This window comes from Lepus europaeus, chromosome 2, assembly GCF_033115175.1.
Source record: "Lepus europaeus isolate LE1 chromosome 2, mLepTim1.pri, whole genome shotgun sequence".
In the NCBI taxonomy this organism is placed as follows: domain Eukaryota; kingdom Metazoa; phylum Chordata; class Mammalia; order Lagomorpha; family Leporidae; genus Lepus; species Lepus europaeus.
Window position 1 is genome coordinate 92,983,980 of NC_084828.1, and position 24,646 is coordinate 93,008,625.

At 45.8% G+C, this 24,646-nt stretch overlaps 1 protein-coding gene across 1 annotated transcript in view; it reads right to left on the bottom strand.

Moving 5' to 3' along the window:
- The window catches only part of MCF2L2 (MCF.2 cell line derived transforming sequence-like 2), a 256,883-nt gene that overhangs the window by 201,293 nt on the left and 30,944 nt on the right, over nucleotides 1–24,646 (bottom strand). Inside the window, exon 2 of the mRNA XM_062210313.1 lies at nucleotides 5,402–5,485. Coding sequence (XP_062066297.1) covers nucleotides 5,402–5,485 — 84 coding nt within the window. The remainder of the gene's footprint in view (nucleotides 1–5,401; nucleotides 5,486–24,646) is intronic.

The window sequence follows — 24,646 nt, forward strand, 5'->3', positions numbered from 1 at the left end:
AAGGTAAGTGGGATTTTCTTCTCTCTTGGTTACTACCAGTACTGAACACAAAAGAGGTCTCAGGGTTAACTGTGGACATCCATCTGCTGTTGAATACTAATCTCAAGAGGCAGAAGCCTCCAGCAAACAGTTGGACCTACATGCAGCCATTGACAATACACAACAAGCATCTAGTGCCACCTTGTGAGGACACGTGGTAATGCAGGAGGGAAAAAGTGATGGCTCCAAAGACCTATTCAAAGGAGACCAAAAAGCTCCAAATTATTTGCTACTGGGTAAAATGGTGGGTTAAATAAAATGAACTTCACTCCTCGTATGATTTTTACTTTTCCATCAGATGGAAGATAACTAGATTTATGCAGAATGCACTTGGAGTGCACACAGTGATTGCCACAAAGGCCCGGGGGTGCCTGGCATGAAGGATTCTGTCCTAGAGGAGAACTTGGAATTCTGGGGAATCCTATAGGAAGGCAGTGAAAACCTAATGGGGAGAGAGGGAGGCAGCTTTTGCTACTTGCCCACGAGTTCCTACTTCTCTTCCTTCTCTCCCAAAGAACTGCTACTAGCCGGAGAAATGGCAGAACTATTTCCTGGAAGGGAGTCTAGAAACGGCAGGCCCTGAGATATAAATGACTTTCGCCACATAAGAAAAAAAGCACCGGCCCACATCCTGTGCTTTCTGAATGGCTTTGCAGACATAGTGTAAAGTAAGCGTCCATTCACAACATGTGAGCCCAGACCCTGCACCTGTTTCGCCAGAATCACAGCTTATAAACAAGTTTAATGTCTACTGATCTTTCAGGAATGCGACTGCTCTGTAAATTGGGAGATGGTAATACTTTACTTCTTTCAGAACGATACCAACAACTGTTTACTATTTTGGAAAATCACTCCCTTTAAGGCCACTCAGGACATCTAATCACCAATACCACACGTTGGCATTTGCGCCTGTCAGATATACTGGTGGACCTCAAATGTAGGCAGTAGCATTTCATTGCTACTTCTAGTGTAGCCAGAAACATACATTGAAATATATCCTATTTCACTATAATGGCTTTCCTTTCATTTATCCACTTAAAAAAAAAAAAAAAAACTTTTGGCTGGCGCCGCGGCTCACTAGGCTAATCCTCCACTGCGGCGCCGGCACACCGGGTTCTAGTCCCAGTCGGGGCGCCGGATTCTGTCCCAGTTGCTCCTCTTCCAGTCCAGCTCTCTGCTGTGGCCCGGTGGAGGATGGCCCAAGTGCTTGGGCACTGCACCCACATGGGAGACCAGGAGAGGCACCTGGCTCCTGGTTTCGGATCAGCGCAGCGCGCCAGCCGCAATGTTCTGGCCGTAGCGGCCACTTGTGGGGGGTGAATCAATGGAAGGAAAACCTTTCTCGCTGTCTCTCTCTCTCCCACTGTCTAACTCTGCCTGTCAAAAAAATATAAATAAATAAATAAATAAATAACTTTTTAAAGTACATGGGTAGGTTAACAGGCTAAACTTTCTCTTCTTCCTCGGTATGCCTCAGCTAACTACATTCCCCAGCTTCCCTTGCTGTTAAGCATAGCCATCTGGCTGAGCCACGTTCAAGTCAATGGAGTGTGCTGAATGCTATCTCTGAGCCAAGAATTTCAAGCAGCACTAGGTTCTCTGAGCCTGTCTGCCTTCTTGATGGCGATAAGAAGGCAGCCACAAAGCGAAAGGAGCCTTCACTCCCGAAGCTCTACACACAGAAAAGTCATGTACTGACAAGGAACATACACACTGAACTCTTACAACAATAAGAACTAGGATTGGCACTGTGGCACAGTGGGTTAAGCCACCACCTGTGACACCAGCATACCATATGGGCACTGGTTCAAGTCCTGGCTGTTCCACTTTCAATTCAGCTCCTGTCTCCTACACATGACAAAGCAGTAGAAGATGGCCCAAGCCCTGATTCAACTCCCTGCTAATGCACCCAAGAAAGGAGCAGAAGACGACCCAAGTCCTTGGGCCCCCATACCCACATGGGCAAACTGGATGGAGTTCCAGGCTCCTGACTTCAGTGTGGCCCAGCCCTGGCTGTTGCAGCCGTTTGGGGAGTGAACCAGCAGATAAGATTCATTCCCCTTCTCTCTCTCTCTCTCAACACTGCCTTTTAAATACATAAATAAAATATTTTTGAAAACAGTAAGAACTAAGTTCCTATCGTTTGTTTGAGCTACTGAACCCTTGAGAGTCTACTTGTTATAGCTATTAATCCCACCCTCCCTTCCATGAGGTTATAGTGTCTGTACATTTCATTCCAGTACAATAGGAGGCATCATAAATCATTTGTTATACAAAGGAGGCATTCTGTCCAACATGCTCCAGAGCCATTCTCTTAGCTGCACTACCCAACACAACAGCCGCTAGATGCCTGTGGTTACCGAGCACCTGAAATATGACAGGTCCAAACTGAAATGTGCTATAAGTGTAAAATACCCACTAGATTTCAAAGACAGACAGGAAGGTACAAATCCCACTAATAATTCTGAATACTGAATACAAGTTTGAATACAATTTTAGATACACTGGGCTAAATACAATATGTTATTAAAATTAATTTCATGTGCCTTCTTTTATCTTTCTAATATGGTTACCATAAAAATGGAAAGTGAATTTGTAGATCACATTTTCTCACTGTTAAACAGCACTTCTCTAGACCCCTTATGAGTGTTCTCACTTCTGGGGCTCCAAGCCACTAGCTCCGGTTCTGATATAAGTAGGCATTTTGGCTCCTATCACTTCCTTGGCTTGACATTCTCTGTGTTTCCTATGGGAGACATTTGTCCCTAGGGGATCCACCCACTGACCCCAGGCTCTGTCTGTGCATGTATGGGGGGAACTTCTGGGCTGCCACAAGTCTAACAGTGTTCCATTGTTATTATTTTCTTTTCTTTTTTTTTTTTTTTTGACAGGCAGAGTGGACAGCGAGAGAGAGAGAGAGAGAGAGAGAGAGAGAGAGACAGAGACAGAGAGAAAGGTCTTCCTTTGCCGTTGGTTCACCCCCTAGTGGCCGCTGCGGCTGGCGCACTGCAGCCAGTGCACCACGCTGATCCGAAGCCAGGAGCCAGGTGCCTCTCCTGGTCTCCCATGCAGGTGCAGGGCCCAAGCACTTGAGCCATCCTCCACTGCACTCCCGGGCCACAGCAGAGAGCTGGACTGGAAGAGGGGCAACCGGGACAGAATCCGGCGCCCCGACCGGGACTAGAACCTGGTGTGCCGGCGCCACAAGGCGGAGGATTAGCCTAGCGAGCTGCAGCGCCATTGTTATTATTTTCAAAAGGATTAAAGTTGGTGTGTCTGTGTGTGTGTGTGTGTAAGAGAGAGAGAGAGAGAGAGGAAAGGGAGAGAGGGAGGGAGAGAGGGAGAGAGAGAGGAGAGAGAGAGAGAATGAGTCTAAGGGGGAAATAACCACTCTAAGAAATAAAAAAGGACAATTTCTCATATTCGAAGAAAAAGGGTTATGGCTGGCACTGATCAAAGACTAATCCATTCCCAACCCCAGCCCCCTGGCCACCTTCTACTACGACAGAAAGCTAAATGCTTGCTGCTCAGATTCTCCTGCCGCTAGGAACAGTGACATGACACAGGTCTGGTAGGGGACATAAGCAGAACTCAGTCAAGAGCTCTGAGAACCTTTTTGCTCTCCTGACAAAAGGAACAGAAGAATCCAGTATTCTTCCTTTTCCTTCTTTCTGCTTTGGATGCAAACTACATGTCTGGAGCTGCAGCAGCCACCTCAGGATCAAGACTTAACGAACAAGAAGGAAACATTAAGAGGACCATACGCATGCCGACTTGAATGTCTTTGAGCCACTCGACTACTGAGTCAGAGGCCCCAGCAATCAGGAAACCTACCTCCAGATGTCGTGTTATAGGGCTTAAAAAACAAAAAGTCCTACAGGCCACACCCTCCTGTAGGCAGGTACCATGTTTTCTTTATAACAGCCCATTTCTAGTCTGTGTGCTAAGCACTGTGCAGACAGAAATAAGCACAAAGAGGACCTTGTACTCGCAGAGTGTTCACTGACTAAATGAGAAATAACTAATACAAAGGAGACACCAGAGACGGTTCTGGAGGGCGTAGGATGTGCCCACTCAGGATGCAATGATAGAGGTAACCCAATAACAGAGGCTGCATTGCCCTCAAATCAGTGGGATGGGGTGCTCAGAGAACACTAAATATGACCCAGGGAAAGGAAAGAAATGAGTTTTAAACACCCCACGTTGTAGAGTAAAATTCATACCAGCTGCATGTTTGTGATGTAACTTGGGGGACTTTATCTCTTTTTTTAGAACAGATGTAAAAGCTAAAGAGAACAACTTTGCCACCTGTATTAGTCAGCTTTTTGCTACTATAACAAACTACACGAGGCAGACTAAGTTTAAAAAGAAAAAAATAAGGTTTATGTAGCTCACAGTTTAGAAGCTGGAAGTCCAAACAGCATGGCACAGGCTCTTGTGAGGGCCCCATGAGAGGCGATGGGATTGAATGCGGGAGGAAGGGATCACATCTCAACATGAAAAGCAGGGAGACCAAGTCGGGCCTGCCACAGGCTTTTATAACAACTTGCTTTTGGGAGAGCTACCAAGGGATCCTAGGAGAACGACCTTAATCCCTTTTAAGGGCACATCCCCTATTGCCCTCACCCAGGTTTCCCAATACCACCACCCAGCTCCCAACACAGGAGCCTCCGGGGGGAAAACCACAGCACCCCCTTATCCCTCTGCTCTCACTACTGCATGCTTCCAAGTTTGAGATAATTGTAATTTAGGATTTGGTTTCTACCTCCACTTGCAGCAATTAAAGCCATGTGACCCTTGGCTAGGGAATAAAAAAGAATAATATTCAGATGATGACAACTTCTCAGCATTGTGTCTAGGTTTAGAAAATCTCTAGCTTTTTATCAATATCAGTCCCACCCCCTGATCAAATGCTTGATGAAAACACCTCCCTACAAGAGCTAAGAATAGAAGACAGATCTCTCAGAAACAACCTCAGCCGTGTTCACAACCTTTCAAACCAAGACTTAAGTTGAATCTTGGAAGACCATCCAACAAGAACACTGCAAGAGCCTCGGAGTGACAGCTGATGGCAGTAGTCTACTCTTTTTCTGTCCTCAAAACCTCAGCCCTGTACCTTGTAACCAAAGAAAGCACTCCCCTGGAAAAAATCAAATTGCACGTAACCAAATGGAAGAACATCTGTGAATCAGACCCTCCTCCTGCAGGACAATCATCGGCCCATTCAGCCATGTGAGCCTGCAGGCCCCATGAGACAACAGCAGTGTTCAGTGGTCAACCAGGCTCAAGGGCTGGGCCCTCCCAGCAGGAATCCACCACACCCCCAACAAAATGTGCAAATGCAAATGGATGTGCCACTTACCTGAGAGAATGGCGAACTGTCTGTGAAGCTGTTCTATTATATCCACTGCCACCAACGGCCTGACCTCCTGTTGCATAATTTCATCTGCACACACACAAAAAAACATCAATTGGGTTAAATCCTTGCATGTTACAAAGAGAAACTAGAAATAAACAAGGAAGCTTCCACTACTGGGAAATCTCAGGCTTATCAAGTTATGGTTTTGGGCACATTGTCCCATGTCAACACTCAATTCCTGACATGCAGAGCTATACCTGGGGTTTGTGTGGTCTGAAGATTACACACATGAGCAGGGAACACATTCTAGAGCCTCTTGCAAGGTTTAAGCTTCAGTTACGTCCCAGCAAACTGCTGTATGGTTTCATGACCATTGCAGGCATTTGTTTGCTCCTATTGAAGGAATAAAAGAAATCTAAAATCCGTCCCTTTAATACTAGAAACTGCTTCACTTGTTTTCCTTTCGCTCCTTTTGTTATGCTTTCTCTGAATAAAGAACAAAGAAAGTAACCTTAGTGTGACCCTACCCTGTTCTTTTCCCTGCCCTGTTTCACTTAGTGGTTAATGAAGATGCCATAAGGACTTTTACGACAGACTGCTTGTACCTGCTTTGTGTTACTAAGGAGTCATGGGTTAGGGTTTAATTGGCTCAATGTCCCTAAAAAATGAAGCTAATAGAACACAGATCTGTAACTCTCTTCGTGTAAGTTTTGTGATGCATGCCCCCACCACATTCCTAGACTATTCTCATGACCTACTCTTTCCGAGGTGATAGGAAGCCTTTTTGATCCTCCCCTTAGCACTTGTTATCTTACTCTATGTACCCGGTATTAGATGTACTCGTAAAACAATTGTCTTGACATATACTGGTTGTTAGCTCTGTACTAAGTGATCAATCTTGTCAAACTGTAACTAACATGAATCAGATGCCTTAATGTATAAAAACCCTGACCATTTTCTCTTCAGGGCCGCCTATTTGATAGGGGGCCCCAGCATGCTGGACTGATCAATAAACCCTATGCTGATTGCATGAGAGTGCCTCTTGGAGTCGTTCTTGGGGCAGTGGATGTTTTCGGACTCTAACACTATGAGTTTGTAAAAAGCGTTTTTTAAATTGACACATAATAACTGCACATATTACAGTGTATAGTGTGACACTTCAAGATGTGGATCCAGTGTGTAATAATCAGATCAGGGCAATTAGTATTTCCACCACCTCAAACATTTTTCATTTCTTGATGTCGAGAACATGCAAAACCCTATAGCGATCAAATATAGTTACTCCACTGTGCCGTGAAACATGAGAGGTTGTCCCTCCTGTTCACCTGGCCATCCTCTCTCCTTCCTCCCTCCCCTCTGGCAACCCCCTCTTACTCTCCTAAGAGATCGCAGGAGAACGTTTTAAACACAACACGGACACCAGAGCCCCCTCGAGAGGGGCCACAAAATTGTTCTGAAGTTGACAAGGGTTCTGTAACTTTTACTTCCCTCTCCGTCTCACTCTCTTCCTTTTTCTCTCCTTCCTTTCCCATCTCTCTCTCTCTCTCTCTTCCTTTCCCATCTCTCTCTCTCTCTCTCTCTCTCTCTCTCTCTCTCTGCTTTGTAAAAATATCTATCCTAAAAACTAAAAAAAAATTTTTAATAATAATAAAGACAATAGAGCAGATGCTTGGCCTGTGTCCCACACAGATCCTCCTCTCTGGCTCCTGATACCACCTTCCCACCATTGCAGACCGTGGGCAATGGCCATGAGTAAGGAGGATCCTAACACCCACGGGGCAGATCAGGACTACAATCCCAGCTCCTGGCTTCAGCCCTGCTGCAGCCATGGCCACTACATGCATTTGGGGAGTGAACCAGTATCTGGGATCCCTCTCTCTCTCTTTCTCTCTCAAATAAATAAAAATAATATTCATTCTGACTGAAAGATTACAGATTTCCATGGCAAAAATTCACTTCAAAGGTCCTCTGACCTAACTCCAGCAAGTGGCTTTTGAGCCCTGTGACTTGCATCTATATCCATTTGGGAAAAGGGACCAATCTGTTTTCCCGAACTGGGGAGAAGGCAAATTCATGCTTTTCAGTCTACAACTTAACTGTTTTCCAGGGGATCTTTTTTTTAAGATTTATTTTTATTTATTTGAAAAGCAGAGTTACAAAGAGAGGGAGATACAGGGAGAGGTCTTCCATCCACTGGTTCCCTCCCCAAATGGCTGCACCACCCAGGGCTGAACCAGGCTCAAGCCAGGAGCCAGGAACTTCATCCAAGTCTCCCACAGGGTTACAGGGCCCCAAACACTTGGTTCATCTTCTGTTGCCTTCCTAGGTGCATAAGTTAGGAGCTGGATAGGAAATGCAGCAGCCAGGACTCGAATCAGTGCCCATATGGAATGCTGGCACTGCAAGCAGCAGCCCAACCTGCTACGCACAGCACCAGCCCCTCCCAGGGAATCTTAAAGCATGAATTGGTTATTGGTTCTACAGGAGGTAAACATCTGGTTAGATGAAGGTATGGACTAATAGTCTGGAAGCTGATGCTGAATGGAAGCCTCCTGTGGATTCTGTATGGAGTGATGGTAACATCATGTTATTCTGGTGCTGGCATTGGAGGTACAGCAGGGCAGGAGCCGACTACAGTGCCGGCATCCCACATGGACACCAGCTGAAGTCCTGGCTGCTCCACTTCCAATCCAGCTCCCTGCTAATCTACCTGAGAAAGCAGTAGAAGATGGCCTAAGTGCTTGGGCACCTACCACTCACCTAAGAGACTTGCATGAAGTTCCTGGCTTCAGCCTGGCCCAGTCCCAGCCATTGCAACCATTTGGGGAGAGATCCAGCAGATGGAGAGTCTCCCTCTCTCTCATAACTCTGCCTTTCAAATAAATAAATAAATCTTTTTTAAAAAGTCATGATATTCTAATGTTGACAAGTCTAAGGTAATATTTGGGAATCTCTTCTTAGCTTTGGTATGAAGGTTAAAGGAGATGGTGAATATGGATATGTACACAGTAGGTGCTCAATAAATGCTACTTTCCTCTATTGCTCTGAACATACATGCCTTTCCCATATTTACTCTCTGAAACTCTTGTAATGAGTAAGTCAAGTGCCAGTTTCAGCCCTAAGATCCTTCTCAGTGAATTCCACCATGTTTTCTGGAGGAAGGAGGGTAAATTCTAAACAGAGCTCCTGCAATCCAATACCTCCACCAGAAATCACTGAAAATTCAAAGAACTCCTGCCTCACTATTGGGTGGCTGTTATAAAGGCATTGTAGTTATATTTTACAAAAAAGGGAAACCTTTGCTATTAGAAGTACAAAGTGTGGTATTTATCAGTAAAACGACGAAAAGTCTGTGATTTGTCTAAAAATGTTATATATAGCCCTCCCCTTGCCTGAAGTGTGTGTGCAGTGGGGTGGGGGTATAGACGAAACCTGTTTGACCAACTGCGGATAATCATGGAAACTATGTGACAGCCCGTGTGGGTTCACTATACAATCCTTTTGCACATGTTTCAAATTTTCCATAATAAAATGGAAAATACAAACAGGCAACCTGGAAAATTTCAGCCAACAAAGCAGTTATATAACCACAGAGTTTTTCAGAATGCGACCTCCCCATGGTCTAGGCAAGTGGCAAAATCACAAAGGAAAGTCGTTATTTTTTCATATCTCTGGGAACATTTTTTTTTTTTTTGACAGGCAGAGTGGACAGTGAGAGAGAGAGACAGAGAGAAAGGTCTTCCTTTGCCGTTGGTTCACCCTCCAATGGCCGCCGCGGCTGGCGCGCTGCGGCCGGCGCACCACGCTGATCCGATGGCAGGAGCCAGGTACCTATCCTGGTCTCCCATGGGGTGCAGGACCCAAGCACTTGGGCCATCCTCCACTGCACTCCCTGGCCACAGCAGAGAGCTGGCCTGGAAGAGGGGCAGCTGGGACAGAACCGGCACCCCGACCGGGACTAGAACCCGGTGTGCCGGCGCCGCAAGGCGGAGGATTAGCCTAGTGAGTCGCGGCGCCGGCCAATCTGGGAACATTTTTAAGAGACAACAAACCCTGAGGAAAGTAACAAACATAAGGTACAATTTATTGTTCTTATTCCTCAATATTTGAGGTGAGGTGTGCTTTAAATTAAATATCTTAAAAATATAAGATCTGAAAGGAACACCAGAAATTAGCTACGTCAACCACTCCCCTACCCCATCTCATTTTTTAAGTTGAAAAACAGAAGTAGAGAGATTGTGAACTTGCCTGTGGTTACACAGCAACAGAAACAAGGCGTGCAGCCTGGGTGTGCCCTGGATTACCTGACTCTAAGGGTCAGACCTCTGCGGTAAGTGCTGGAGCGCCCAGATCCTTGGCCTTGACTAGTGGAGGCTCCGGCCACCCCTGGGAAGCTGGCGAGTGTCTTTCACCTTGGGAATCTGAGGTTTGCCTAAGCCCTCAGACAGGGATCATTCTCATCAGCCTCATACGGCTAACGACAAACAGGACTAAAATTCATGATTCGTTTTCTAAGAACAGAAATGAGCTGGTGCCTTTGGCTGGTCCAGGCTTTGCTGAGTGCATTTGGCCCCCAGCCTGGGAGGGACACAGTCACCCCTGACATCTCCTCAGCAAAAAAGCCACACACGGACACCGCCCCGGCCAGCTGTGGCAGAACCACAAGCCCTTCTCACACTCAGCACCTGACCTGGCGTGGGGAGGTGTCTGCAGATACACCCAGCTTTCAGGGACCCCAATACTCATGGGCCTGTTGTGAAAGGAGCATGCTCAGTTATGCCCCAACCGGGGCACACTGATACTCAAGAGACAAAGCCAGCCCTACTGCCTGGTCCCGTGTAGACGGGGTAGGGCAGGCAGTGCAGGAGCTCTTTGGACCTAAAGGAACACTCCAGCTGCAGTGTATGTGTGTATGGCAGTGGGGGGAGAGGGGTTCAGACATAGAGGTCCTGCGTGCAAACTCCTCTCCTCTGCCACCTACTCACTAGCCAGCCAAGGCAAGTACACTGAGCCCCAGGGTCTTTTCCCGTTTCCCAGAAACAGCGAAGCATAATCCATAAGCCACCAAGGCCCTGGTGACTATTGCACATCTGCCTGGTAATAATACTGCCCTCTGTGGAGGCTATTTTTGGTGCTGTGTGGAAAGGGAGAAACTTGTCTCTTTGTAACTTACATGAGAAAAAGATAAGTGATAATTCAGTTCCAATACAAAAATACAAAGTTAAAAATACAATACAATACAAAAATACAAAGTTAAGCAAAGTTACTAATAACACTAGGGAAAATGTAATGCTAAGCAACCAATTGAATCCAGGATTCAACAGAGCAGGAACACAGAGCGAGCAGAGTTAGATTTATTCAAGATGCTACAATGGAGCAGCAGGCACACAGAACAGCTAGACACAGACTAGCACTGCCAATGGACAAGAATCTAAAAGGTATACTTAGAACTGCAGTATCTTCTCAAGTAGGGTGAATTTTTCCCATGACCCAATAGGCTCCTCCAGTTAAGTGATTTGCATTTCTGGGTGGAGCTGGAGATCTTACACTGCCTTTAGCTTTGGGACTTTCCCAGAGTCTTGGGGCAACCCTCCACACAAAAGCTGACTCTTTTCTGTCCCTGATAAGCATAAGTAAGGATGGCTTCACTTAAGATTTTCCTCTTTATCGGGCTACTGAGCACCATGGTCCTCTGTCCCACTGCGGGGACAGTCAGCTCCCAGTCAGCCCTGAGATCACAGGGGAACCTCAGGGTGCTGTGCTGCTAAGCTAGGTTCTGCAGGCTGAGCACATTAACTGTGTCTTTGACATAACAGTCTTTTCAGCTCAGGTGGGTGTACTGGGACGTGGAGGAGCATCTGCACAGAAGTGGGACTGCCTTCTATTCCGGAAATGCAGAAGGCATCAAAGGCTACCCTTGGCCTCCAGTCTCCAGGGTGATGGGAAAATCACTCAGCACGTCCCGAAGGCATTCAGCCTCGGGTAGCAAGTGACACCTGAATTCCATCCACGTCCCAGTCTGAGAGGGCAATGTGGGCTCTGAGGCAGGGCCTTTACTCATGACTGAAGCCGTCCTCCCTACAGCAGAGGGCAAGAAACAGAGCGGGCCCCTTCCAGGCTCCGAGTGTCACAGCTGGCAAGGAATGAAAGGCAGCGAAACCCAAGTCTCTCGCTCTTGCTGTTCTGAAATGCCTGTTCTGTCGCCTCTTAAAAGACTCAAACATGTTTAAGGGTTTTCGTTTTGTTTTGTTTTTAAAGAACTAAATAACTAAATAGGTTGTGCGGGGTGCGGGGGGGTATGGTTGGGAGCAGAGAGGAACACACCCCCAAGTTTGGCAGTCCCTGTGACACGACTGCTTTGCCCAGAGAATCAGCTGCACAGGGAGATCAGAAGGGTTTGCCAGGTTCTGCCAAACTAGAGATCAGTCCCTGGGCTTGTGACAGCAGCTGAGCAGCCAGCGGCCAGGGTCTCCACCACAGGCGCAGTGCCCAGCCTCTCTGTGAACAACGCTAACAGAGCAGCAGCAGTGAGCCAGCTTCTGACTCAGCACTTTGCAGACCGTAGTTAATGACAGAGAAGGTATGTGCCCTAGCACTCAGAGGAGATTCCTCCAGCCCACCCCACCCTCTCACCCCCTCAGCTAGACCAATCTGTGAACCAGAGGCTGTGAGAAGCCAGCTGCCTGGCTGGCACTAAAGGCCACCCCATGAGAGTGCACGGTGTATCTCACTTGTCTCAGTAGCCAGACGTGTTTCTTCCCTTTCCTGGGTCCTGTGCTGTAGGGATGTTGAACCTGCCTGATTTCAAAGTCTAGTACGGCAGCCTTGTCCATGAATTAACAACGAATAAAAGCCACTTGAAAAGCAGATGGAGTGGCTGGCATTGTGGTGCAGCGGGTTTGCCATCGCCTGCAGTGCTGGTATCCCATATGGGCAGTGGTTAGAGTCCTAGCTACTCCACTTCTGATCCAGCTCCCTGCTGATGCACCCAGGAAAGCGGCAGAAGATGGCCCAAGTACTTGGGTCCCTGCACCCACATGGGAGACCTGAAGAGGCTCCAGGCTCCTGGCCTGGCCTGGCCAGGTTTTGACTGTTGTGGCCATCTGGGGAGTGAACCAACAGATGGAAGATCTCGATCTCACTCCTCTCTCTCTCTCTTCCTCTCTACCTCCCTCCCTCTCTCTGTAACTGCCTTTCAAATAAATAAATTCTTTTTTTAAAAAAAGAAAAGCAGGGATGGATATGAGAGGATTTTAAAAGATTTTTCTTTTTCTTTTTCTTTTTCTTTTTTTTTTTTTTTTTGACAGGCAGAGTGGACAGTGAGAGAGAGAGACAGAGAGAAAGGTCTTCCTTTTTGCCGTTGGTTTACCCTCCAATGGCTGCCGCGGTAGGCGTGCTGCTGCCAGCGCACCGCGCTGATCCGATGGCAGGAGCCAGGTGCTTCTCCTGGTCTCCCATGGGGTGCAGGGCCCAAGCACTTGGGCCATCCTCCACTGTACTCCCTGGCCACAGCAGAGAGGTGGCCTGGAAGAGGGGCAACCGGGACAGGATCAGTGCCCCAACCGGGACTAGAACCCAGTGTGCCGGCGCCGCAAGGCGGAGGATTAGTCTGTTGAGCCGCGGCGCCGGCCCTAATTTCTTAATAATCAACTAATACACTTAAAATAGCAAAAGATATCCATTTAATTCATAAAATAATTGAGATTTTAATACACAATGCTAGGGTTATGTTGGATAAGTAGTACTTCTGCGCAACTTCAGTGAGTAATGCAGGCATCATCCTTTTAGAAAGCAGTTTTACCCCGTGATAACTGAGCATTACGTGGTACATACCATAGCAAACACTTCATGTGCATTATTTAAGATTCAAACAATACCAAGGGCAACGTTGAACTAGATTTGCCCAAGGTCAAGCAGAGCCAGGACTTGAACACAGCTCATGCTAACTCCAAAGCCCAGTATCTTTTTTATGTAGAAAGCTTTTATTTAATAAATATAAATTTCATAAGTACAACTTTTGGATTATAGCAGTTCTTCCCCCCATACCCGCCCTCCCACCCCCAAACCATCCCACCTCCTACTCCCTCTCCCATCCCATTCTTCATTAAGATTCATTTTTAATTATCTTTATATATAGAAGATCAACTCTACACTAAAGATTTCAATAATTTGCATCCACACAGACACACGAAGTATCAAGTACCATTTGAAGACTAGTTTTACCGTTAATTCTCATAGTACAACACATTAAGGACAGAAGTGCTACATGGGGAGCAAGTACACAGTGACTCTTGTTGTTGATTTAACATTTGACACTCTTATTTATGATGTCAGTGATCACCCCAAAGCCCAATATCTTAACCATTATTACACACAGCTTCAAACCTGACATGTTTTGGATAATAGCTTCAGTGGACCTCAAAGGCCCATGTGTTGGAGGCTTGATCCCAAAAGTCTTACAGTAATAAAGGATGGGGGTTTGATCCAATTATGATGTCTGGGGGGTGGGCTTAGTGGAAGGTCTTTAGTTCTCCCAGCAGGGTTGGGTACATAAGCCACAGGTGGAGGCTTATCCTACTATGCCCTAGTGCCGGCCCCAAAATACACCTTCTTCTCTCCTAAGCAGCTTCTCTCAGGAATTTTAAAATAATGAATATCTAATAAAAATACATAGTTATTAAAATCTTTATTTTTTATCCATTCACTCTGTATCTGAAAATGCATACAAGAATATAATTGCTACAGTGTGAATGCCCCCACCAAAAAATTCCCATAGAAATGTAAACCCCTTTGTAAGGCATTAAGAGGTAGGACCAGGTGAGGCCTTTAAGAGGTTATTGGGCCATGAGGACTCTGCCCTCAGGAATGAGTTAATCAGAGAGTAATGTGTTGCCTCAAGAGTGGGTTTGTTACAAAAGCCAGTTTGACTCTGTCTTTCGGACACAACCCTCTCACCACATGCAGCCCTGCACCATCTGGGACTCTGCAGGGAGTCCCAACCGGCAAGAAGGCTCTCACCAGAGACAGTCCCTCGACCTTGGAACTCCTAGCCTCCAAAGCCATGAGCTGAACAAGACTTCATTCTTTATAAATTACCCAGTCTGTGATAGTCAGATACTACAACAGAAAGCAGTAATAGGCCGGCGCCGCGGCTCACTAGGCTAATCCTCCGCCTTGCGACACTGGCACACCAGGTTCTTGTCCCGGTCGGGGCACCGGATTCTACCCCGGTTGCCCCTCTTCCAGGCCAGCTCTCTGCTGTGGCCAGGGAGTGCAGTGGAGGATGGCCCAAGTCCTTGGGCCCTGCACCCCATGGGAGACCAGGAGAAGCACCTGGCTCCTGCCATCGGATCAGCGCGGTGCACCGGCCAGGGCGGCCATTGGAGGGTGAACCAACAGCAAAGGAAGACCTTTCTCTCTGTCTCTCTCTCACTGTCCACTCTGCCTGTCAAAAAATAAATAAATAAATAAATAAATAAATAAATAGAAAGCAGTAATAACACCAAAACTTTATGCATAACAATGTAGACTGTGGTATTACTTATTCATAAGAATGAGAATAAGCAATTATATAATTATGAAAAACAGATTCATGGAAAAAGATTTAAGAAAAGGTCTGGGGCACAGAAATCATATGTATGGAAAGACTGCAGCCAGCTTAAGAAAAGAAAGAATGTGATGTGTATGTACACATATATGTGGGCATATGAGAAAAGAACACAAGAAATAGTAATCTTAGAGTGACAGATTCACACATGGTTACCCCCTTTTGTTTATGTATTGAAAAGAACGCTCCAGTGACCTTTTTTATGCTACCAGTACTTTATTTAAGATTAACTTACATGGAGTAGAATGCACACATCCTAAGCGTACAGCTTGATGAATGCTGACAAACAGATACACGATGTAACAATCAAACAGATCAAGATATGGAGCATCCCCATCACCCCAGAACATTTCCTTGTAGTCTCTGCCTCAGGCTCTGCACTTTCGGAGACTCCACATCTTGCAGGCCCACTCCCATAAACACACGTATGGAAGAACATCCAGGGGCCCCAGTCCATCACGATCCAGAGCTCAGCGCTGGCTGGCACACAGCAGCTCTATCTAGTCTCTTGATGTTGCTCAGCCCAGGGAGAGATTCCTCTTCTCTTGGCCTACGTCCTCAAAGGGAGGGGTGGCTGCATCTGGATACTGTGACGGTCCGTGGGCTGTGCCCCTGCTGACGGCGGGTCACCCACAGGGTCAGGGTACAGGGAGGGTGACAGCTGTGGAAGCGCTTAGGTAGGAGAAGAGACAAATGCGTTAGCTTCTCAGATCCTTCCTCTGCAGCCACGAGAGCTGCCATCCTTACACCATGCAAGACCACCTCCAACAGTACCAGGCATCAACATTCTCTCCTCTTTTTCTTCCAGTTCATGCTGCAAATACATTCACATTTTGAACACATTGAACACAATGGCATTTTACTGAGATCATACTTTCTTTGGATCACTGCTCTTAACAGAGCTCAAGTATGGAAAATTCTCAATTATAAAAACAGTGATTTTGCTAACATGAAGGCAAACTAAAAAATGTTGTGGGCCAACTAATGACGTATGGATTATATACAACAGTACTTAAACATTCATGAAGGTGCATATTAAAATTATGCATGGATTTCAACATTCTTTGCATGAAAATAAATCTTTTAACTCATTTTCCATGAACAATTTGAACCTCCCTTGTGTATCTATTGTTTATTCAAATGTCACTGGCCTATCAACAACACTCAGATATGAGCAATAATTCAGCTTAGCCATCATTGATATTTTCAGTTACATAAAAATCAGGGCTTTATGTATATTTTAAATTCATTATTACGAGGGTATATTTGTCAAGGTAGGAAGCCAGAATATATTAAAATACATAAGTAAGACAAATATGGGTATATAAACTATACTGAAAACACATTCTTTTTAGTTAAGAGCGGTCTGTGAGCCTCCATGGTACTCCTGCCCCACATCCTCCAAATCTTTGAGGAGCCTATTTAAAAGTGTTTTGAGAACTGTTACGACATTATTAAGCACAGGCACTTCCGGTGTGGAAGACTTATCCAAATCTCTCTTCTCATTTTTCTTTACACAAACAAATTCAGCACCTGTTTTAAAGCTTCTTAGTTTCTGCTGATGTCCCCACTGTGAACTTGTATGAGACCAGCGCTGCACCAGGGCTGCAAAGGGAGTTTCTCTGCAGAGTTTCCTGAGCACAAATAGCTAGAAGTGGTGTTCTGGTCTCTTCCGTAGCCCTCCATAACTCTAGGGGGGCAAAACCAGCTCCCTTGCCAAATGAAAAGCAGTCAAGGCCCTAAATGAGATTTAAGAAAATCCACGAAGAGGCTGGTGTTGTGGTGCAGGAGGTGAAGCCACTGCTTACGATACCTGCATCCCATACTGGAGCACCAGCTGGAGTCCCACCTGCTCGACCTCTGATCCAGCTCCCTGGTAATACACCCAGGAAAGCAGCAGAGGATGGTGCAGGTACTTGGGTCCCTCTCTCTCTCTCTCTCTCTCTCCCTCTCTGCCTTTCAAATAAACAAAATAAATCTTTAAAAAAAGAAACTCTGTGACAATATCTAATCCCTCCAAAAAGGCTCTTCTGTTTTAGCACCGGATTTCAAAAAGCCCCACGTGCACTCTAATAACTACTCCCCTAGAGCAGAGCTTCCCAAATTGCAATGTATATACAAGAGCATTTCCAAAATTCATAGAAAAATGAAATTAAAATGTTTATTTTGGTACAAGGCTTTGAAATCCATGCAGTTCTTCCATAAACTTTTTGAAGATATGTCATATGAACGGATTTCAAAATTTCTTGCACCAAAATAAGCTTTCAATTCCATTTTCCATGAACTTTTTGAAGTACCCCTGTACAGATCCCCTAGGCTTTAAAATACAGATTCTGATTTCCCAGAGCTCTAACAAGATCTCCTGCAGCAGGATTCAACTGAGAAGCAAGCCCTCACTAAAATCCAATGCACCAGACTATTTCTGGCCAAAATGTTGCTGATAAAAATGCAACTCAAAGGGGAAAAGCCTGAGGGGTTGTACACTAGCCTGTTTCTCTAATCATTAAATAAATGCAAAATATTCTTGCAACTGAGGCCTTGGTGGTGTGAAGTTTTGGCCTAACATTTCCATTTGTAGTTTGTGGGTCAGCACCCTGAGAAATAAGCCAGCTCCGCAAAGACTCAGCTTCTTTCTCCTTCCAGCACACCTCAAGCCCTCCTCACTGCTTAACATGGGCCGCTCATCACCCGTACCCCCATTCAGCCCACTCCCACCCCTGGATTCAGGCAATCCTACTGGCAAGAAGCGGTGTCATAGGGAAAATGATATAAGACAGTATGATAGGATGAGAAGACAAGGGAGACTAGACTGGAACACGGAGGGAGACAGCAATGCAGGGATGACGGTGTGACAGCGACAGATACTGGAACAAGGCAGACACAAGTTAAGAAATGCCCAGAACCACCACAAGCTGGACTAGACAAGAACCTGAATCTCCCCCCAAGCCCACGGAGACTGCCCTCCCAGCACCTTGATTTAGGACTTCTGACCTCTAGGACTGTGAGAACATAAATTTCTGTTGTAGACCATCAAGTTGTGGTCCTGGCCTGAAGACCAGCACCCACTGCAGAAGTTCCAGAAGCCCACTACCTGCCCAGATCCTGATGACCTTCCAGGGAGTCCTGACCCTTTTACCCGATAACCTTCCAGGTGCAGCCTAGTATCTGCACTTCAGAGTCCTGCCCCGATCCTGCTGACCTTCCAGGGGGTCCTGCCCCTTCTACCTGGCCTGATAAACATCCTTCCTCTAAGGCAGGGCGACGCCAGCCAGGCTTCCCCTGTCTGATAACTTCGGGGGGAAAAATTCAGAAAGGAATTCTTCGTATTTACACCCAACAAGTCCTCTGTTCGGGAGGAGAAGAAGGAGAGGGGGAGGGAAAAGGCGGGAAGGCAAGACCCATCCCCTTAAAAAACCCGACCTAAATGTGAACTACGCACTCTGTCTCAGGTTCTGTCTGGAGAGGTGCCCATCCGTTCTTACAGACTTACGGATGTCTCTACCCTAATAAACTTTGCTATTTTGCTTTCCACTGCAAAAAAATAAAAATAAAAAAAAAAGCTTGTGGTCCTGCATAGGCACAGACTGAAAACAGTTCACGGAAGAAACCAGCCAATGAGTATCTATCAAAACGTGCTTAACCGCATGCCTCAGCCTGTTCCTGCTGCTCTAACAGAATACCTTAGAGCAGATATTCTATAGATAACACAAACTCCCTTCTCGTAGTTCTGGAGGCTGGCAAGTCCCAGACCAAGGCACCAGCAGACTTGGTGCTGGTAAGGCTCACTCTCTGCTCCCAGGATGGTGCCTTCGTGCTGCAGCCTCACATGGCAGAAGGGCAGAGGGACAAACACTGTGTCCTCACAGGGCAGAAAGGTGGGGGGAGGGGTAGCTCTCCAAGCTCCTCTCAGGAAGGCATCACTACCACTCACAAGGGCGGAGCCCTCACAAGTGACAAGAGTCACTTCCCAGAGGCTCCACCTTCTAACACCAAGGCCTTGGGAATCAGCTTTCAACATGGGAGATTTGGATGGACATGCACATTCAAACCATAGCACCTCACTAATAAAGAGATGTAAGTTACAACAAAGAGGATCTTTTATTGCCTGATGGATTAGCAATTATTTTAAAAATACGAATGTGTAGGGGCTGGCACTGTGGCATAGCGGGTAAAGCCGCCGCCTGCAGTGCCAGCATCCCATATGGGTGCTGGTTCAAGTCCTGGCTGCTCCACTGCCAATCCAGCTCTCTGCTATAGTCTGGGAAAGCAGTAGAAGATGGCCCAAGTCCTTGGGCCCCTGCACCCACATGGGAGACCCGGAAGAGTCTCCTGGCTCCTGGCTTTGGATGGGCGCAGCTCTGGCTGTTGCGGCCAACTGGGGAATGAACCAGCAGATGGAAGACCTCTCTCTCCCTCTCTCTGCCTCTCCTTTCTCTGTGTAACTCTGACTTTCAAATAAATAAATAAATCTTAAAAACAAAAAGAATGTGTAGAGTTGGCAAGAGCGTAGGCAGATTCTCTGTAGATAAATGTATAAACAGGGACAGTCTTCCTCTTCATTAGTTTGGAAATATCTGTCAAATGTCAAACATGCAGCCTTTTAGCCAAGAAATTTCTTGACTGAAGATTTCACCTAAGGTAATATTACCACAAATGCAAAATAAGTAAGTACTAAAATGTTTATTATCTTTTGTTGTTGTTGTTGCAAATGTCTATTAATGGAGGACTGGTTAAATTAATGATGATACAGCCATACAATAGAATACTACGGAGTCATTAAATAAAATCACATTCACATGTACTTTAGGCCCTTTATCAGGGAGCTGGATCTGAAGTGAAGCAGCTGGAACTCCAACCAATGTCCATATGGGATGCAGGCACTGTAGGAAGTTTAACCCATTATGCCACAAAGCAGGCCCCACGCTTTATTTTTTTATCTTTATAAAGAAAGGAAGTTGGGCCGGTAATGTGGCATAGTGGGTAAAGCTGCTGCCTGCAGTGCCAGCACCTCATATGGGCAACGGTGCTTGCCCCAGCTGCCCTACTTCCAATCCAGCTCCCTGATAAAGTGCCTGGGAAAGCAGTGGAAGATGGTCCCAGTACTTGAGCTGCTGCCAGCCATGTGGGAGACCTAGATGGAGCACCGGGCTCCTGGCTCCTGGTTTTGGCCTGACCATCCCTGGCCACTGTAGCCATTTGGGGAGTGAATCAGCAGATGGGAGATTTCTTTTTCTTTCTCTTTCTTTCTCTCTCTCTCTACTCTCCCCTTATCACTTTGTCTTTCAATTAAATAAATCTTAAAAAAAAAAAAAAAGGAAGCAAGGTACAGAAGAGGGTGTTATCATTTATCTTAAGTTTATATGTACGTGTAGGGGCCAGCGCCATGGCACAGTGGGCTAAAGCCCCAGCCTGCAGTGCCAGCATCTCATTTGGGCACCGGTTTGAGTCTCAGCTGCACCATGTCTGATCCAGCTCTCTGCTGTGGCCTGGGAAAGCAGTAGAAGATGCCCGTGTTCTTGGGCTCCTGCACCTGCATGCGAGACCCGGAAGAAACTTCTGGCTCCTGGCTTTGGGTCAGCTCAGCTCTGGCCGTTGTGGTAATCTGGGGAGTGAACCAGCAGAATGGAAGACCTTTCTCTCTCTCTGGCTCTCTCTCTCTCTCTGTAACTCTGTCTTTCAAATAAATAAAATAAACCTTTAAAAACAAGTTTGTATGTGTATACATGGATAGCCAGAGGAACTTCTTGGTTGAATATTTTTACCATGAGCAATTAAGGCAGACATCACTAGTTGTCCACCAAACTGTGCCAGTTCCTCTTCCACAGCAGACCATTATCACTGGAAGGTGGCTGCCTAGCAAGGGACTCCATCTCCCATCTTGCCCTCTTATCTCCAGTTCTAGTCATGTGATCAGTGAACATCAACTGGAAGTCAACAAAAATGATGTGTTATTTCTGAGCTGGGAAATTTAAAAAACAGGCATGTCTGCACCACTCTCCCTTCCTGTTTCCAAGATGCAACGTGACAGCTCCAAGGTTGGAAGATGGTAGACTCGCCAGGTAGAAAGAGTAGGTCCTTGGGCCCAGCACTTGGCATAACAGGTAAAGCTGCTGCCTACAGCAACAGCATCCCATGTGGCTGCCAGTTCTAGTCCCGGCTACTCCACTTCCAATACAGCTTCCTGCTCTTCGTGGGAGACCTAGATGAAGCTCCTGGCTCCTGGCTTTGGTCTGGCACAGCCCTGACTGTTTTGGCCATTTGGAGAGTAAACCAGTGGATGGAAGATATCTTTCTCTGCCTCTCCTTCTCTGTAAATCTGACTTTCAAATAAATGGAGATGGAGGAGGGAGAGGGGGAAAAGGAGGAGGGAGAGAGGGGGAGGAGAAGAGGGGAGAGAAGGAAAAGAAGGTCTATGAAATGCTGAAGGAGAATGGTTTACTGAGCAGAGAGTTTACTGTGCCAGGCCAAAGCCAGGATCCAGGAGCTTCATTTAGGTCTCCCATGAAGGTTCACGGGCTCAAGGACTTAACCCATCTTCTGCTGCTTTCCCAGGTACATTAGCAGGAAGCTGTATTAGAAGTGGAGCAGCCGGGACTTGAACTGGCAGCCATATGGGATGCTGTTGCTGTAGGCAGCAGCTTTACCTGTTATGCCAAGTGCTAGTGTGTATCAATCCATTGAAATGTGGGTGCTCATTACAGCAGCTGATGTTTCTCCAAATCAGAGGTAATTTTGCTTTACAATCATATTTCAAATGCATTTTTCTTTAGAAGGAAAAAAAAGGGGACAGTCCATGAAAAAGTAAGCCTCCAACCGCTGCCTCTCTGTGACCCCAACAATTACATACAATACAGGTCTTGATTAATACACATTCCAATCAGTGTCTCATCTCTTGAGTTTCATTCTCCTAATCCAAAGGAATCAGTATTATTCCAAGAAGCCAACTAACAGCATCCCACAACTGCAAGATCACAGCCATGCAGAAAGGTCATTTAGCTGCTCACAAAGTTTCCATTAAGACACTCAATCTTTCATGGCTATCCTGAGCCAGAGTTAGAACAAGGTGATCGACAGCCACAGCTGTTGGAATATTTCATAAACTTCCTTAGTGGGGAAAAAAAGAAAGCAACAGTAGTATAAACAATGCTATGAGTTTAGGATTCAGAAATTCTTATTCTTCTTTCAAATTACTTTCTCTTACTATTAACAAAGCATTAAAGTTCTTATGATTTAATTGGTAAAATTAGGAATTTTACCTGTAAGGTAAAAGGCCTGTAAGGATTTTTTGTAGATGCACAGGCAAGCACATGTGTGTTTTAAGCATGGAAAGCAAAACCCGACCAACAACTTGTCTTCTCCTCAGTAGCAAACAGATAGTAGCCCATACTTTTGATAATATTGAAGTAGCACCTTGACAGTAGGGACTCCATTTTGGAGCACTTGAGACTCCACTCTGGGAAAGCACCCCCACCACCACCACTGTGAGACTCTGGTCTGAAACTATGATCTAAAACAGTAGAACAATAGCAGTCCACTACATCACACTTGGCAGAGCATAGAAACCCCCTACCATCATTGTTCGAGCTTAAAAGTAGAAAGGTTGCACCTGGGTTAATGATAAAAATGTAATTTGTCTATGTCCTACATATAATTAAAACTAATACCTAAATTAATGTCAGGATTATAAAACTGTAACTGGTATTGTCAAGCTTATAATTGATACTAGTTTCGCATAGGTTTTAGGTCAGCTTGACCCCGGTAACCATGTATTCCCCCCTGTTCCTAGCAACCATGAATTCCCCTCCCGATTTTGTGGTTTTTGCCTTTATAAACCCTGTTGCTTTAGGCTTCAGAGTCGAGAGTTCTTTAGGGCATGAGCCCACTCTCCACCGCCGGCAAATAAAGGACCATCAAATTTTATCAATGTGTGGAGCTCCTTTGTTCATACTCGCTCAGGTACAACAATATGGCATAGGTATTATTACTATATAAATATATGGTATAGGCCGGCGCCGCGGCTCACTAGGCTAATCCTCCGCCTAGCGGCGCTGGCACACCGGGTTCTAGTTCCAGTCGGGGCACCGATCCTGTCCCGGTTGCCCCTCTTCCAGGCCAGCTCTCTGCTGTGGCCAGGGAGTGCAGTGGAGGATGGCCCAAGTCCTTGGGCCCTGCACCCCATGGGAGACCAGGAGAAGCACCTGGCTCCTGCCATCAGATCAGCGCGGTGTGCCGGCCGGAGCGCGCTACCGCGGCGGCCATTGGAAGGTGAACCAACGGCAAAGGAAGACCTTTCTCTCTGTCTCTCTCTCACTGTCCACTCTGCCTGTCAAAAAAAAAAAATATATATATATATATATGGTATAGAATATTAAATATGCACGATTCATATCTCAATGAGAAAGTACTCTGCAATGATGGTGAATGTATTTTAAAAGCACACTCCTCCATTTAATAACTCCTCCATCTTGAAGAAGTGGGTCCAAGGATAAAGAGTAATAGATATGCAGACATTGGCTTTCATCACCTTTTCTAGTTTGTGATTTTCAAGCCAAAAAAAAATTTAAACCCAATGGGAGCATATCAATGAACACGTCCTTAAAAGAAGCAATCTTAGAAACGAGCAGTTGCTTCAGCTCCCAGAGCATTTGTCTTGGCAGCTTCCAAACACATGGAAGGCACACTTGGAAATGTTCCCTCTCTTCGTCCCCTGCCTTCGGACCTGCAGCCTGTTACCAGCTCACGCATCTGACATGAAGCCTTCAGACCGAATGAACACAATTTCATAACCTGGATTCTTATTTTCATTTTACAGAAGCAATATATATTAGTTATACTTCAAAAGCAGAAAATACAATGAAACAAAAATAAGAAAAATAAAACTTATTCCTTGGCCCTGAATTAACCATTTATCTTATTGATGTATAACATCAACATGTATATATGTGTTTTCAGACATACATACGCTTTTAAAATTAGCTCATACTTACACATTCCACCTTACAACCTGAGTTTTTTCCAGAATATTGGACCATTTGTTTATATTATAAATCTGTCTATCTTAACAAATGACCATCTACAACATTATGCCTTTTTAAAAACGTCCTTTTAAAACTCCTTAACAAGAAAATGTAGGCAATATTGCAAGGTAGATTGACAATAACATAAAATTTCTTAAATCAATTTCTGCTAAGAATGAGGATAAACGACAAAACAAACATAACGAATGCTCACTGCTCTCACGGTACCTTGTTTTGCCTCATACTCTAGCTTGCTGCAACTTCCTAGGAAGCTGTGATATGCCCTCATCTCTGCCTCTGTTATCCGCCCCCAGGTGTAAGGTGAGTATCTGGGGTCTTGCTGCTCACACTTGGTGCACCAGGCAGCCATGGAATTCCAGAAACAAAGCCAGCTCCCGTGCTTTCCATCCTCTCCAGGCACTGCCCTGTGTTTAATCCTTTCCCTGGCTAATCTCCCTGAAGGTCGTTCAAGGTCATTTCATTGCTGAGAGCTGATCCTTTGGATTGGTGAGTGCTCACAGGATTGCAGCTCCGACAACCACAAGCCAGCTTCCTCACTTGGAGAAACAAAGGGAACCGGAATGACTGGGAGAGTGGGAAACACAAGAGCCGAGGAGTGTCAGA